We start from the raw sequence: 15,772 nt of genomic DNA, 5'->3' as shown, positions 1-15,772 counted from the left end.
GGGCGACAGAGCGAGACTCCGTCTCAAAAAAAAAAAAAAAGAATAAGTAAATAAAAAATCAAAGAAGAATTTCAAATAATTTCTGTAGATACTCAGCCCCACAAGGAGGTAGAACAAAACTCCCTACTTCTTAGGTGTGGGCTGTGTATAGGAATGTGCTTCAAAGAGTAGAGTATGGTAAGGGGGAGAAGAATGACTGTGTGGTGGAGAAACCTGACCAATGCCCCTCAGTTAGGTGATCAAGGCCAACATCCATGGTGATATCATGTTGATGTCAGTACCCTTGAATAGGATGTGATGCAAAAATGGCATTTTTTTTATGTTTTTATTTTTCAAGACAGAGTCTCGCTCTTTTGCCCTCCCAGGCTGGAGTGCAGTGGTGCGATCTCAGCTCACTGCAACCTCTGCCTCCTGGGTTCAAGCAATTCTCTTCCCTCAGCCTCCTGAGTAGCTGGGATTACAGGCACATGCCACCATGCCTGGCTACTTTTTGTATTTTTAGTAGAGATGGGGTTGCATCATGTTGGTCAGGCTGGTCTCGAACTCCTGACCTCAGGTGATTCACCCACCTCTACCTCCCAAAGTGCTGAGATTACAGGCGTGAGCCACCGCACCCAGCCTGGCAATTTATTTTTTTATTTGTATTGCCCAGGCTGGAATACAGTGGCGAGATCATGGCTCACTGCAGCCTCTACCTCTGGAGTTCAAGTGATTCTCCTGCCTCAGCCTCCTGAGTAGCTGGGCCTACAGGTGCATACCACTACATCCGGCTAATATATATATATATATTTTTGTAGAGATGGGGTTTTGCCATGTTTCTCAGGCTGGTCTCAAACTCCTGGCTTCGAGCAATACTCCTGCCTTGGCCTCCCAAAGTGCTGGGATTACAGATGTGTGTCACAGCACTCAGCCTAGTGTTGTCTTTATGGGAAGATTTGTTAACATCTGATTCAATTTCTGTTAACGGTCAGAGGATAACTCAGATGTTTTATTTCTTCTTGAATCTCTTTTGTAATTTATACTTTTCTGGAAAATTTCCCATTTCCTTATTTATAGCATTCTCTCCTTATCTTTTTAATATCTCTAGAACTCTATAGTTCTGTTCCTTTTTTATTTCTATGGTTGTTTATTTTTGCCTTATATCTTTTTGTCATGAGAAATTTTTCCAAATTTCTATTGAATTAGTCTTTTCCAAGAGTCAACTTTTGGCTTTGATATTCCCATAAAATAGGAAAATCTTTCTCTCTTCTTGATTTCTTCTCCTGATTGTTTTCCTTCTTTCCTTCTTTTTTTTTTTTTTTTTTTTTGAGACGAAATCTCGCTCTGTCGCCCAGGTTGGAGTGCAGTAGCACGATCTTGGCTCACTGCAAGCTCTGCCTCCCAGGTTCACGCCATTGTCCTGTCTCAGCCTCCTGAGTAGCTGGGACTACAGGCGCCTGCCACCACACCCGGCTAATTTTTTGTATTTTTAGTAGAGATGGGGTTTCACTGTGTTAGCCAGGATGGTCTCGATCTCCTGACCTTGTGATCCGCCGCCTCAGCCTCCCAAAGTGCTGGGAGGTGTGAGCCACCGTACCCAGCCTCTTCCCTTATTTTTAAACATATTTTATTTTATTATTTTTTGAGACAGGGTCTTGCTGTGTCACCCAGGCTGGAGTGCAGTGGCACGATCTTGGCTCACAGCAACCTCCGCCTCCTGAGTTCAAGCAATTCTCTTGCCTCAGCCTCCTGAGTAGCTAGGATTACAGGTGCGCACTACGACCACTGGCCAATTTTTGTATTTTTAGTAGAGATGGGGTTTCACCATGTTGGTCTTGGAACTCCTGACCTAGGTGATCCGCCTGCCTTGGCCTCCCAAAGGGTTGGGATCACAGGTGTGAGCCACCGTGCCTGGCCTGAGTCTGTTTCTTATTGGATCCTGTCGTCTGGTAGAAGGAGGTCTTCAAAGTTTCCAGACTTCTGTTCAGCCAGGATTGCTTTCGAATGGATCTTCCCCAAGGTTCGCTCAGGCCACAGGAAGACCAGACACCCCTGCCAGCCCTTGGGGAGTGGTAGACCTTGGGTGGCCTCCTCTCCACTGACTAGCAAGAGCAGATCCAGCCCATCCCTTGCCTTTAGACTTTTCTTGGTGGTAGTCGGACCCCAGTCCACAAGCTCCAAGGCTGGCAGTCGGCTCCTCTTCTGTGGTTCTCTGAAATGGCCCTCCTTGGGCAGGAGGCAGAGAAGCGGCTCCTTCCTAGTGCCTGCTCCTAGTGAGGATAATTAGTTAGAAGGAGAGAGACTCTGGTCAGGAAGGAACCACCTTTGAGGCCTTTGCTTAGGAGGCAAGGCCCTCTGGGTGGCTTGTAACACTCACAGCACATTTAGTAGGGGGGACACACTGGTGTGCACTTTGGTGCTTGTACGTACCCTGAGCTACACAGTAAGGGGATGAGGCAGGGTGGGGGGAGGCAGGAAGAGGAGGAGACAGGCTGGGTGCGGTGGATCATGCCTATAGTCCCAGCACTTTGGGAGGTGGAGGCAAGAGGATCATTTGAGGTCAGGAATTGGAGACCAGCCTGGCCAAAGTGATGCAACACCCATCTCTTCCAAAAACACAAAAATTAGCCGGGCGTGGTGGAACGCACCTGTAATCCCAGCTACTCAGGAAGGCTAAGGCACGAGAATTGCTTGAACCTGGGCGGAAGTTGCAGCGAGCTGAGATCACGCCATTGCACTCCAGCCTGGGTGACACAGATAGACTCAGTCTCAAAACAAAAAAAAAAAAAGGGAAGAGAGACACTGGGAGAAGGGCCAGGCTCCCACCCCCAGCCCCAGCACCTGCCTGGGACACAGCTGAGCCCTGAAGCTCCTCAGCCCTGGGCTGGGGGCTCGCAGCCCAGCTGCAGCTCCCTACACAGGCGAGGCTGCCCACAACCTGGGTCCCCTCCTGAGAGGGGTCTAAGTCCCTTTGTGAAGTGGTCTGGAGTGCAGGTGGCCCAGGACAAGAGGAACCCGGGGTGTGGGGAGAAGGGGTCTGTGGGGTCAAGGGGACTATGCTGGCTGGAAAATGGCCCCCCAAAATATATCCATGTAAATGAATAACGTAAATATAACTTTATGTAGAAAAAAAATTTCAGAGGCTGGGTGTGGTAGCTCATACCTGTAATCCCAGCACTTTGGGAGGCTGAGGTGGGCGGATCACTTAAGGCCAGGAGTTCGAGACCAGCCTGGCCAACACGGTGAAAGTGCATCTCTACTAAAAATACAAAAAAAATTTTTTTTTGAGACGCAGTCTCGCACTCTTGCCCAGGCTGGAGTGCAGTGGCGCGATCTCGGCTCACTGCAAGCTCTGCCCCCCGGGTTCACACCATTCTCCTGCCTCAGCCTCCACTACAGGCGCCCGCCACCACACCCGGCTAATTTTTTTTTTTTTTTTTTTTGTATTTTTAGTAGAGATGGGGTTTCACCATGTTAGCTAGGGTGGTCTCGATCTCCTGACCTCGTGATCCGCCCGCCTTGGCCTCCCAAAGTGCTGGGATTACAGGCTTGAGCCACCGCGCCCGGCCAAAAAAAATACAAAAATTAGCCAAGCATGGTGGCACACACCTGTAGTCCCAGCTGCTCGGGAGGCTGAGGTGGGAGAATCGCTTGAACCGGGAAGCAGAGGTTGCATGAGGCGAGATCGCACTATTGCAGCCTGGCTGACAGTGAGACAACGTCTCAAAAAAAAAAAAAAGTGTTTGCAAATGTGATTAAGGATCTTATTCTTTATTTTTAGTTTTTAATTTTCATAATGGTTAATATCCTAATGCCTGTTCTTTTCTTGGTGCACATTTGTTACAGTACCTACTGCCTGATTTTTAAGGTGAATGAATGAAATATGTAATTACTCAAAGGCAAATGGCACATAAGCTCTTTTTTGTTGGTGGTGGTGTGGCCCAGATGTTTTTCCTTTCCTGAAGAGCAACAATGTTCTTATTCCTTTTCTTTTCTTTTCTTTTTTTTGAGACAGGGTCTCGCTGTGTCACTCAGGCTGGAGTGCAGTGGTGTGATAACAGCTCACTGCAAGTTTGTGGTAATTTGCTGTAGTAATTTGATGATTTGGGAACTTCTCGGCTTCTCTAGATTGCAGAAGATGCTAACAATAGGAAATTCACTGTTAAGAAAGCGAACTCTTGAGAAAAAGCCAAGGGTGTGGCCTGTGGGTGTGGGGAAGAGGTGGCCAAGCCGGGGGCCCCAGAGGTATGGGAAGGAAGGGACCTGAATCAAGGGAACCCAGCAGTGTGGGAGGAGGTAGCTGAGGACAGAGGACCCAAGCGTGTCAGGAGGAGGTGGGACCCAGCGGTGTGGGGAGGTGGCCCAGGACAGGGGGACCTCAGATTGTAGGCAGAACCTGGAGAACCACGAGACACTTCAGTTGGGGCAGACCCAGGCTGAGCTCCCAGGGAGGGGCACTTGGGACTGCAGTGACCTGGGAGAGGCCAGTGTCCACCCAAGGCCTGAGAGAGTCTGGGCCCAGGGAGGGGCACCCAGACCTGTACCCTGCAGCCTTGGGCCTGCCCGTCATGGCAACGCAGAGGGCTCCCCTCCTGACAGGTGATTCTGAGAGTCACAGGAGTGGGCAGGAAGTGGTCCTCCCTCCGGCCCAAGGTCTGGGCCACCAAGCTTTGTACCCAGAAACTCACACTTCCCCCCGACCTCTGACCTGGGTCCTCTGAGAATCGGGCTGAGCAGGATAGTGGCCAGTTGAAGGCCAAGGTCTCTGGGTGTTCTCGGCGTCTCCTGCTACTCTGTCGCTGGCACTGCCCTCCCTGCCCCTCACTCCACTCTGCACTGGTCCAAGTTGGCCCCTCCTTTTAAAGGTGAACACATTCTCCCTTTGGAGCCAGACCTGGTCCTCACTGCCTGTCACAGCCTTGTTCATGTCCCCTTCTGAGACCCAGCCACAGAACCCACCCCCTCAGCTGAAAAACACACGTGCTGCCAAGGAGAAGTTGGGGCCTGGTCTGCGATCTCCCTCCACCACCGGGATGAGGGGAGGGCGTGAGAGGCTGCAGCCTGCTCCATCCTCAGCCCCCCGCAGGGCACCAGAGGGGCCCCAGGCAGGAGGCTGTGTGTTGTTCTGGAACCAGGGATGTGTTCAAGGACATTTGGTCTCACTTGACCCTTCCGGAACCTACTCCCCTGCCCCCTAGGCTGGGCATGCTCCTGGCCTGTCCTGGGCTCTCGGGAGAACCAGCTTTCAGGAGAGCCAGACTGGTCCTCTCACCCAGCCACCTCTGATGGTGCCAGTGGAGGCCTAGCCAAGGACCTGGAAAGCAGGGAGCGTGGGAGCATGTGGGGCAGCGCAGGGGTGGCCGCAGTGGAGACGCCCCTTTCCTGGGGTGCTCGGGGCTGCAGTCCAGGCAGGAGGGGTGCAGAGCTGAGAGGAGCATTGGTCTTGAGCAGTACCAGGGCCATATGGGACAGAGGCCTATGACAGAAGGACTGCGGCCCAGCTCCATGGGAGCCTGGCATCCACCACTGCCTGCCGTCCATCCTAGACCCTGCTCAGAGCCTTGACGTCCACTTCGCTGCCACCTATGATCACTGTGGGCCCTCTCGCCCGCGTGGGAGTCCAGGCTGCGGAGTAAAAGGCAGAGCACCCATCTAAGCGGCATGCCTGGGCCAGGCACCTAGGGATGGAACCAGCAAGGGCCCTGGGCCCAGACCTCAAGCAGCAGGGCCTGCTTCCCCCTGTCTGGCGGACCCCAGGGGTTCACCATAGGGAGGAATCCAGTGGGTGTATTTGGGGGAGGGTTGGCAGGGGTTTTACATAGGCAGGCAGGATGCCTGTCAGATAGAAGGGGCAGGAGGGCCTTAAGGCCCCTTGGCGAGCCTTGGCATGAAAGAAGATGGGGGTTGGAAAACTGTTTCTGGAAACAAGAGATACAGCCCAAGGCCCTGGCAGGGCAAACGCCTCACACTAAACAGCTCCTCCCGTTCCTGGGTGTTTGAGAGTCGGGTGCCCAGCCTGGACCTGCCGTGACCAAGGAGGGCCGATCTGCAGACACCAAGACTTCCTGCATCTGTGACTGGGCCTCCTGGGGGCATCTTGACTGTAGACTCCTTCCAGGTGTGGTCCCCGGCTCCTAGAAGCCTACCCAGTCACCTCCCGCCCAGCCTTCAAACACGTCAGAGGGTTAACCATTCATGGCCACGCTGAACACTGCCCACAAGATCCGGAAACAAGAACAGGGGGTCAGACTGGATTCCTGAGATGCAAGGACCGCCAGGAAGCGTCTTGCTGCCTTCATGCGTGGATAAGACCCAGGCCTCTCCATGGGAGGACAGGCTGCTGCAGTCTCCGGGGAGCACCCACTCTTGGGCATGGAGAGTGGGGAGAGCTGCCTGCTAGAGACGGTGGAGGGGGTCGGGAGCAGCCGGAGTGCTTCCGGCCTCTGGCCACAGAAAACCCAGGCAGGGACCTGTCTTTAAGCTCCTGCTGTTGCTAAGCCGACCTGCACAGCAGGACTTGGGAGCCCAGCCCAGCTCCTCTCAGGAGGGGCTTGGCCCCAAAGCTTCTGCGTGGCTCGTTGAGGGCTCACTAGAGACACCTGCAGCTCCTTAAGAGAAAGCAGGACCAGTCCAGCGGCCACGGTGGACACCACAAGAGGGGCCGAGGGAGGCGGGTGGGTGCCTGGCGTGCCATGCACGGTACCACACGTGTCATGGAGACTGTCCCAAGAGCCCCGGGGCCCAGGGACTCTCCCAAGCACTGAGCAGTGTGAACCCTTGTGTACCCTCCTTGGCCAGGGCCCAGTGAACCCCACCTGGCTAATTTTTGTATTTTTAGTAGAGATGGGGTTTTGCCATGTTGGCCAGGCTGGTCCCTGAGGATACTTTTTTTTTTCCCCCCGAGATGGAGTTTCCCTCTGTCACCCAGGCTGGAGTGCAGTGGCGCAATCTCAGCTCACTGCAACCTCCACCTCCCAGGTTCAAGCAATTCTCCTGCCTCAGCCTCTTGAGTAGCTGGGATTACAGGCATGTGCCACCATACCCAAATAATTTTTGTATTTTTAGTAGAGACGGGGTTTCACCATGTTGGTCAGGCTGGTCTTGAACACCTGACCTCAGGTAATCCACCCGCCTCAGTCTCCCAAAGTGCTGGGATTACAAGTGTGAGCCACTGTGCCCAGCTGAGGATACTATTTTTTTATTTTTATTTTTTCAGACACAATCTCGCTCTGTCCCAGGCTAGAGTGCAAAGGCATGATCTCGGCTCACTGTAACCTCCGCCTCCTGGGTTCGAGCAATTCTTCTGCCTCAGCCTCCCGAGTAGCTGGGATTACAGGTGCCCGCCACCACGACCAGCTAATTTTTGTATTTTTAGTAGAGATGGGGTTTCACCATGTTGGCCAGACTGGTCTCGAACTCCTAATGTTGTGATCCACCCGCCTCGGCCTCCCAAAGTGCTAGGATTGCAGGTGTGACCCACTGCACTTGGCCTGGCTGAGGATACTTTTTAAGGTCAAAGAGAGTAGCAGAGGTGGAGTTCCTGGGAACAGGGTCATGAGTGGAAGAGCGGGTTCGGAGGGAGGGAGTAGCCACTGGCTTCCTCGAGAGAGGGAAGGCTTTGGCGCAACATCGTTCCCCTGCAGTTTTGCTCATCTTTGCTTCCTTCCTTTTCATCACCCAACCGGGCAGGCAGGACAGGGCCTGAGGGGGCAGGGATCCAGTGGCGGCCTCTCTAGACTAACCCCAGCTTAGGACCCCCAGGGCCCCTTCCCTGAGGCCCCGCTGCCCCCCAGCCCAGGTTGGGGATCCCAAGCAGCACGTAGGCAGAGCCAGTGAAGTCCCCGTTAGTCCTATTGAAAGCTCTAAAAGCAGCGAACCCTCAGTCCAGCCTCAGGTCAAGCATCCAGGACGGCCTCAGCCCTCGTGGCCGAGATGGGTGAGCCATCTCTGCGGACACTGTGCAGGGCCTACGATTCATCACTGCCTCCCAAGGATGCCAGCCAGGCCCCCGTTGAGATAACTGCTTCCCTACTGGACAAGGCTGGGACCAGCCATCTCGGCTCCGGAACCCCTGGCCTGGGCTGCTGGGTTCAATGGACAAAGACTGTGTGATTAGAGTCAGAGGGGTGGTCTCAGTGACCTCAAGGATAAGGCCAGATCCTTGCACTCTCAATGACCCAAAGCACCAGGTAACCAGAGCAGCAGTGTGGTGCCTTCACGCCTCCACCCATCAGCCCGACGCACCCAGGACAGGGACTGTAGCCTCAGCACTCAACCCGTGTGCCGTGTGGGGTCTCTTCCCACTGCACTCACAGGAGAGGCGGGGTCCCTCTGGGGTCCGCTGGGGTCCCGCCTGCAAATGGGGCAAGGAGCTGTCTCAAGGCCTCTGGAGCACACGCGGGTCCTGGCATGGGGCTCCTGGGAGGGCCATGATTCTGGGCTCCATGAGTTCAGAGCAGACGCCTTGTTTTTCCTTGTCCACTGTCAGCCACCCCACCCTCCTCTGGCCCTTAAAAGAACCAGGAAACAGCACATGATCTGTTGGAAAGAGGCATTCATTCTTTCCTTTCTGTGGGCATGGGGAGGGGACCACAGGGCACATACCCCACCCTGGGCTCCAGCTGAGCAGGGGTGTCAGAGATGGCAGTTCTTCCAGCTCACAGGCCACCGGCCCACACACAGGGCAATCAGAAGAACGGAAGGGCACAAGGAGTGCTCAGAGGGAGTCATTGTCCCTGCCAGAGGCGCCGCACTCCGGGAATGTCCCTCACTCTCCCCATCCTTCTGTCTTGCCCAATCCTGACCAGGGGCAGAAATCTTGCCAAGTGTTTCCGCAGGAGTTGCTGGCAATTGCCTCATCTTCCTGGTCTTGGCAAAGGATGAAACAGCCCATGCTAGAGCCCATAAATAGGGCCACCCAGGTGAGCCTCTCACTCGCCTCCACTCCTGCCAGGCCCAGTAGCCACCACAGCGCCTGCTTCCTCAGCCCTGAAATCATGCCCCTAGGTCTCCTGTGGCTGGGCCTAGCCCTATTGGGGGCTCTGCATGCCCAGGCCCAGGACTCCAGCTCAGACCTGATCCCCGCCCCACCTCTGAGCAAGGTCCCTCTGCAGCAGAACTTCCAGGACAACCAGGTAAGGGGCCAAGAGGAGCACCTGCAGGCAGGGCCCAGGGAAGAGTGGGAGCAGAGGAGAGGAGAGGTGAAGAGACTCACGAGGAGCGTCGGGCAGGACTCCAGGTTTCCAGGACGCCAGGAGTCCAGGGTCCAGGTTTCAGCTCACTCTGTGCCACCAGCGTCTCTGATGGAAACCGTGCCCCTTCCCCCATATCCCCACCCCCATCCCAGCCTGAACAGACTCCCCCAGGTCCACGTCCCCTCTCCCATAACCCCCATTGTCCAAGGAAGGTGGGAACACTTTTAGACCCCCCCGCACAGATGAGGAAACTGAGGCTCAGGAAGGCCCACCAGCCATGTGCCTCCTCCTGTGAGGAGGTCACCCTCCTCCCTGCCAGACTCAGAACCGCCTCCTCCCCCAGGCCTCCCTTCTAGGCTGACGGCCTCCTGCTCCTGCCCCTTCACCAGTGCAGGTCCAGCCTGGGCCCTGCTGCCCAGCTAGAGGGGCTCGTGGTTCCAGGCTGGGCTGCTCAGAGGTGCCACACGGACAGAGCTGGAGGGGTGACTCCTAGGGCCATTCCTGGGCTGTGCCTATCATCAGTCCCCTGCAGTTCCAGGGGAAGTGGTATGTGGTAGGCCTGTCAGGGAATGCAGTTCGCAGAGAAGACAAAGCCCCGCTAAAGATGTATGCCACCATCTATGAACTGAAAGAAGACAAGAGCTACAACGTCACCTCCATCCTGTTCAGGTGAGGGCTGACATCTCCTGGGGGTATGAGAGGCAGACTGATATCACAGGCAAGGGATAGCCAAAGCTGAGGGATCCTGTCGTTCACCTCACTGTTCTGCCCGGAATTCTTCTGTGTTCATCCTTCCTGTATTCCTTAGAGCAACGTTTGTAGCGCATTTCCGTGCAGACACACAGACAGTGGTAGGGATGGACACGCACAGTCGTTAGAAAACAAGACAGAGAGAGGAGGGGTGCCCGGGAGCAGGAGGAGGGGACACCGGCTCCAGCCTGGAACCCCACCCAGGGCCTTCGTGGAGGGCTTCCAGGAAGGTGGTCTTAAAAGAGCCAACCTGCTTCAAAAGGAAGTGAGAGGTGTTCCCGGCAGGGGCCGGAGTCAGAGAGCGCCCCCTTCAGGAAGGAGCAAGCCATCGCAGGGTCGCCCTGAGCAGAGCTGCTGAGCAGCCTGGAGGGGCAGGCAGCCACACTAGCACATAGCACAGTCCTCAGGCCCTGCCCCAGCGGATCTGCTGCAGAGTGGCTTAGAGTTGGCTGCATGGTGGGGAGACTTGGTGGGGTGCAGCTTGGGAGGTCAGGAGACCAGCGAAAGTGTAGCAGGGCCATCACAGGTGGGAGAGAACAGGTGCAGGGTGAAGGGGCGGGGAGCCAGGGATCAGCCATTCCCAGTGGGTTTCTCTTTTTTTGAGACGGAGTTTCACTCTTGTTGCCAGGCTAGAGTGCAATGGCACGGTATCAGCTCACCACAACCTCCACCTCAAGTGATTCTCCTGCCTCAGCCTCCCTAGTAGCTGGGATTATAGGCATGTGCCACTATGCCCGGCTAATTTTGTATTTTTAGTAGAGACAGGGTTTATCCATGTTGGCCAGGCAGGTCTTGAACTCCCGACCTCAGGTGATCCGCCTGCCTCGGCCTCCCAAAGTGCTGGGATTACAGGCATAAACCACCACACCCGGCCTCCCCAGTGGGTTTCTGACTGGCAGCTGAGTGGATTGGGATTAGGGCATTTGTGGAGCAAGGAGCAGAATACAGACAAGTTGGGGAGCGCAGCCCTGGGGTGTCAGGGGATAGGAAGTGGGAAGACTCAGGGATGAGGTTAGGTTTGACCCGAGAGGTAGAGGAACGGTTGGCGCGGAACAGACTGGAAGTACCAAGGTGGATCCCCAGGAGCGGGTATAGGAAGAGAAGCAGCAAGCTGAGCCCAGGGGAGAAATGCAGGGTTGCTGTGTGGGGGGGGGTTTAAACCACCCAGGGAGGCAGCCAAAGGAAAGAAGGACATGGGGTGCTGGAGGGTCTGAGCAGGGTCCAGGGACCCCAGGCAGCAGACCGGGATGGACAGCCTGGGATCAGCTCAGGGGGAAGGCCCAGGCCCATCTCGGCTGGGTGGGGTAGGGCCGCTCCAGGTAGTTAGGGATGAGCCATCACAGGTTGGGCCGGACTGAGAGCATCAGAACCCTGCTGCTGCCCTGGCCCCACCTTGTCCAGCACAGGAGGCCCAAACCTGGGTTGTCTCCCCTCTCACCCACCCATCTCTCCCTCCCAAGGAAAGAGAAGTGTGACTACTGGATCAGAACTTTTGTTCCAGGTTCCCAGCCTGGCGAGTTCACACTGGGCAACATTCAGCGTGAGTCCTGAGTGAGGTGGGGCACTGAGCTGGGGCTCCGGGGGGCTGGGCAAGGGCACAGACCTTCCTGCCCCTTCACACAGATGTGTTGTATGGGGAGAAGCCCGTGCTGATGGGCTGGGGAGGGAGGGGACAGCTCTCTCCTCCCATCCAGGGCAGGGCTGACCCCTCACCGTCCATGCCTGCAGGTTACCCTGGAATAACGAGTTACGTCGTTAGAGTGGTAAGCACCAACTACAAACAGTATGCCATGGTGTTCTTCAAGAAAGTTTCTCAAAACAAGGAGTACTTCAAGATCACCCTCTATGGTGGGTCCTCTCCCATCCCCTCGGGGACTGGCTCCTGATCACACTTAGTGGGAGGGGAGGCCGGTCCCCACCTGCAGGAAGAGGTCATTCGATAGACCCTCCATGAGGAAGGGATCTGAGGCCTCACCCACTCATTCAACGATATTTATGTGGTGTCTACCGGCCACTCACTGGCCATCTTGGTCGCAGGGAGAACCAAGGAGCTGACTTCGGAACTAAAGGAGAACTTCATCCGCTTCTCCAAATCTCTGGGCCTCCCTGAAAACCACATCGTCTTCTCTGTCCCAATTGGTAATGGCCAGTCTGGATGAGGGGACGGGGACATGGGAACTGTTCAGGTGGGATGCTTCCCTACCAGGGAGGAGGGAGAGCAGAGACTCCATCCTCAGCTTCAGTCACTGGAGCAGTGGACGGTCCAGGAGCTCCTTGGAAGCCACTCTGGGTCCAGGAAGACTGTGCCCCACCCCAGGGTCTATGGGACTCCTAGGGACCCGGGCCCCAAGTGCTCTTTCCTGGCAGTTTAGCCAGGGTCTGCCCAGATGAGGATTTCAGGCCCAGGCCCGAGTATCCATTTCTCAGTCTCACTGGCCTGATACCTCCGGCCACCCTCCCAGGCCCCCTTGTTCTGGGCCATCTCCCCCTACCCTCCCAGGCCTCGTCACCCTGGGTTTTGCTGTCCTGGCTGTCCTCCTTCCCCTGTGGACTTGCTCACCACTGACTTGGGAGCTGTCCTTGACTCCAGGGAGCCTGCCTTGGGCAGGAGGCTCCAGTCAGACCATTCAGAGAGCCATTGGCCTCCCCCCAGGCTGAGAGGCTGCCTGGACTAGTAAACAGGCAGGAGACCTGGGTGCCGGAGCAGCCTGGGAGCTGGGCCTCACTCAGGGCTCTCCCTCCCCAGGCCTTTCTCCCATATCCCCTGCCCCGTCATCTGCCCCTCTGTTGCCCCATCCCTGAAAGGAACCCCCACATCTTCTGCAGCTGGGCCAGGTGGGGCAGGGGCTGCCCAGGGACAGTGCAGAGGACCTGGCAGTCAGGGATCACACACACACACACACACACACACACACACAGCTGCCTGTTCTGACAGACTTTCTCCCCAACAGACCAGTGTATCGATGGCTGAGTGCACAGTGAGTGTGTCCGGGCAGCTGGGAGAGGGCTTGTGGGAGGCCAGGGTGCAGTGGGCTGGGGGTCTTGGACCTGCCTTTGCTCTTCCCCCTGCCCCCCAGCACTGCTGCTGTCTTTATTCTGCTGTCCCCATCTCGGGTGCCTCCCATCTCCCCGCCCATCACCCTCATATCCACCTCTGTCCAGGGTGCCGCCAGCTGCCGCACCAGCCCGGACACCATTGAGGGAGCTGGGAGACACTCCCCACAGTGCCACCCACCCGGCTGCTCCCCAGGCCACCCCGCTGATGGAGCCCCACCTTGTCTGCTAAATAAACATATGCCCCCAGGCCTCTCAGTCCACACTCTTTGACCCCTGGGCCTTTGAGGAAGGGGAGGGGCAGGGGGCTCCCACTGGCATCACTCCCAGGGTCTGCACTGCCAGGATGGAGCCCAGCGAACCCAGCCTGGGTGTTAGGGCTGCAGAGTGAAGACACAAGCCCCCCGTCATCACCAGCAGCTTTGTGGCTGACTGCCCTGAGTCCTTCCCACGTGGTGTAACACCGCACTCCCTCCTGTTGTGACATGGAGCCCAGCCCCAGAGCAGCGGCAGTTCTCACATTCCCCTGCCTAGGAGGGTGCCCAGTCCATCGCAGACACGCTGGGCCACACCCCATCAGAGTGTGGCAGGGGCATGCGCAGCTGGAGGCCGTTCCAGGCAGAGAGGGTCGGCTCGGCGGGGGTGGTTCCTGCCCCTCTGCCGCCCACTGTGGGCCCCGTGGGTGAGGAGCCATGTCCATGCTAACCCCGTTTCAGAGCTCTGCCCTTTACCCCACACCTCCCCACCTGATGACATCCAGGACACGTTGGGGGTGCATTCTGAAGCCAGGGGCAGGGCCAGGGGGAAGTGAAGAGGGGCTATGCTGCCAAGAATCCAGTTCCCCAGGACTCAGAGGGCTCCAGGCCTGCAGTCATCACTTGGCTGCCAGTGTCAGGCCTGACAAGCCCCTGGTCCCCCACTGGCCACAGAGGCAACCTCTGCAGGTCCGCGTCACACACAGGCACTCCCTCCTCAGCCCCTTTTCCCGGTGCAAGGACAGAGGCCAGAGTGGGTGGGGTTCTCCTGAAACCTCATGGACAGACACACCACCCCGTTCACCCTCGGCTGGGCTAAGGAGAGATGCTGGCACTGTGAGCCCACTCCAGCCTCGGACCCCAAGGAGCAGGACAGGCCTGAGACCCAGGCCCACCAAATGTTGCCAAAGCCTCGGAAGTCTGGTCCAGACTCCCAGAAGAGGCCAGCTTGGGGCAGCCCGGCTTTGAGAGAGGGATGGGACTGTTCCCAAGCCCAGAGAGGCTCTGCGCTGAGAAAGGCACCCAGGGACTGCTAGCTGGCCGAGGGGGTGGACATCGCACCCAGCACGCCTGGCCCTTGGGCTCCAAGTGGAGCAGCAGATCCAGTTTCCTAGCTTGGCCCAAGTAAGGCAGCTTCCTGTCGCCCCTGGGCCTGCTGAGCCTTTCAGGATCAAACCCTTAGGGCCTAGAAGGTCTGTGTTTCCTTCCGGGTGGCCAGAGGTTTGAGTTTCCTATTGCCACTATTGAAAGAGGCAGGATGGCCAGGCGCGGTGGTTCACACCTGTAATCCCAGCACTTTGGGAAGCTGAGGCGGGTGGATCACCAGGTCAGGATATCAAGACCAGCCTGGCCAACATGGTGAAACCCTGCCTCTACTAAAAATACAAAAAAATTAGCTGGGCGTCGCAGCGCACGCCTGTAGTCCCAGCTGCTTGGGAGGCTGAGGCAGGAGAATCGCTTGAACCCAGGAGGCAGAGGTTGCAGTGAGCTGAGATTGCACCAGTGCACTCCAGCCTGGGCAACAGATCGAGCGAGACTACGTCTCAAAAAAAAAAAAAAAAAAAAGAGGCAGGCAGACAAATATCTTGGCAGATAGGGGCAAGTCCCCAGTGAAACCCCACCTCCAAGCCAAAGACAGTTTAAAGCCTGAAAGCTATGCTACAACTAAAATCCATGGACCAGATTAAGACCCTATCATCCTACTTGGCATGCTTTCCTCTGATTGATCCCCACCCTTCACCTATTTTACATTTTTACATATACCTCCTCATCCCTAATCGTTTTTTTTTTTTTTTTTTTTTTGAGACGGAGCCTTACTCTGTCACCCAGGCTCGAGTGCAGTGGCATGATCTCAGCTCACTGAAAGCTCCACCTCCCGGGTTCATGCCATTCTCCTGCCTCAGCTTCCCGAGTAGCTAGGACTACAGGCGCCCACGACCACGCCCAGCTAATTTTTTGTATTTTTAGTAGAGATGGGGTTTGCACCTTGTTAGCCAGGATGGTCTCAATCTCCTGACCTCGTGATCTGCCCACTTCAACCTCCCAAAGTGCTGGGATTACAGGCGTGAGCCATTGCGCCTGGCCTGTTTTTTTTGGTTTTTTGTTTGTTTGTTTTTAATGGCACGGAGTCTTGCACTATCACCCGGGCTGGATGGAGTGAAGTAGTACAATCTTGGCTCCCTGCAACCTCCACTTCCCGGGTTCAAGAGATTCTCCTGCCTCAGACTCCCAAGTAGCTGAGATTACAGGTGCCCATCACCATGCCCAGCTAACTTTTGTTTGTTTGTTTGTTTGCATTTTTAGTGGAGACAGGATTTCACCATGTTGGCCAGGCTGGTCTCAAACTCCTGACCTTGTGATTCGCCCGCCTCAGCCTCCCAAAGTGCCTAATTGGTTTTCATACTGTCACGCCCACCTCTGAGTGGTGCTTCTGTTTTAGGCTTTTTTGCATACTCACAAGCCAGTCAGCATGTGCATTCCCCATTCTAAGTCCAGACAAGCCCAGGAGCCAGCCACACTGAGGGAGAGACTGCCCAATTT

General features: G+C 56.0%; 1 protein-coding gene across 2 annotated transcripts; it reads left to right on the top strand.

Annotated features, from left to right (window-relative positions):
- Positions 1–8,918: 8,918 nt before the first annotated feature.
- On the top strand, positions 8,919–13,230 carry LCN2 (lipocalin 2). 2 transcript variants are annotated; one of them, XM_011931297.1, is made up of 7 exons: positions 8,919–9,113; positions 9,706–9,842; positions 11,384–11,463; positions 11,652–11,771; positions 11,961–12,062; positions 12,875–12,901; positions 13,086–13,230. In XM_011931297.1, exons 1-6 carry the CDS (start codon positions 8,976–8,978, stop codon positions 12,892–12,894), a joined length of 597 nt encoding a protein of 198 aa, XP_011786687.1. In that variant the 5' UTR covers positions 8,919–8,975; the 3' UTR covers positions 12,895–12,901; positions 13,086–13,230. The 2 variants fall into 2 exon arrangements, with proteins under 2 accessions (XP_011786687.1, XP_011786688.1); XM_011931298.1 differs by having other exon boundaries at positions 12,875–12,905; positions 13,086–13,228.
- The last annotated feature ends 2,542 nt before the right edge of the window (positions 13,231–15,772 follow it).

This window comes from Colobus angolensis, unplaced genomic scaffold, assembly GCF_000951035.1.
Source record: "Colobus angolensis palliatus isolate OR3802 unplaced genomic scaffold, Cang.pa_1.0 Scaffold9, whole genome shotgun sequence".
Taxonomy (NCBI): Eukaryota; Metazoa; Chordata; class Mammalia; order Primates; family Cercopithecidae; genus Colobus; species Colobus angolensis.
Note: the sequence above shows the minus strand (reverse complement) of the source record. Positions and strands in the feature narration are given on the sequence as shown.

Excerpts from the sequence above, each read along its gene's own strand:
- LCN2 (XM_011931297.1), top strand. The coding sequence starts at position 8,976 with ATGCCCCTAGGTCTCCTGTGGCTGGGCCTAGCCCTATTGGGGGCTCTG. Across the intron at positions 11,464-11,651 it reads CACACTGGGCAACATTCAGC|GTTACCCTGGAATAACGAGT; the intron begins GTGAGTCCTGAG and ends CCATGCCTGCAG. Across the intron at positions 12,063-12,874 it reads CGTCTTCTCTGTCCCAATTG|ACCAGTGTATCGATGGCTGA; the intron begins GTAATGGCCAGT and ends TCTCCCCAACAG.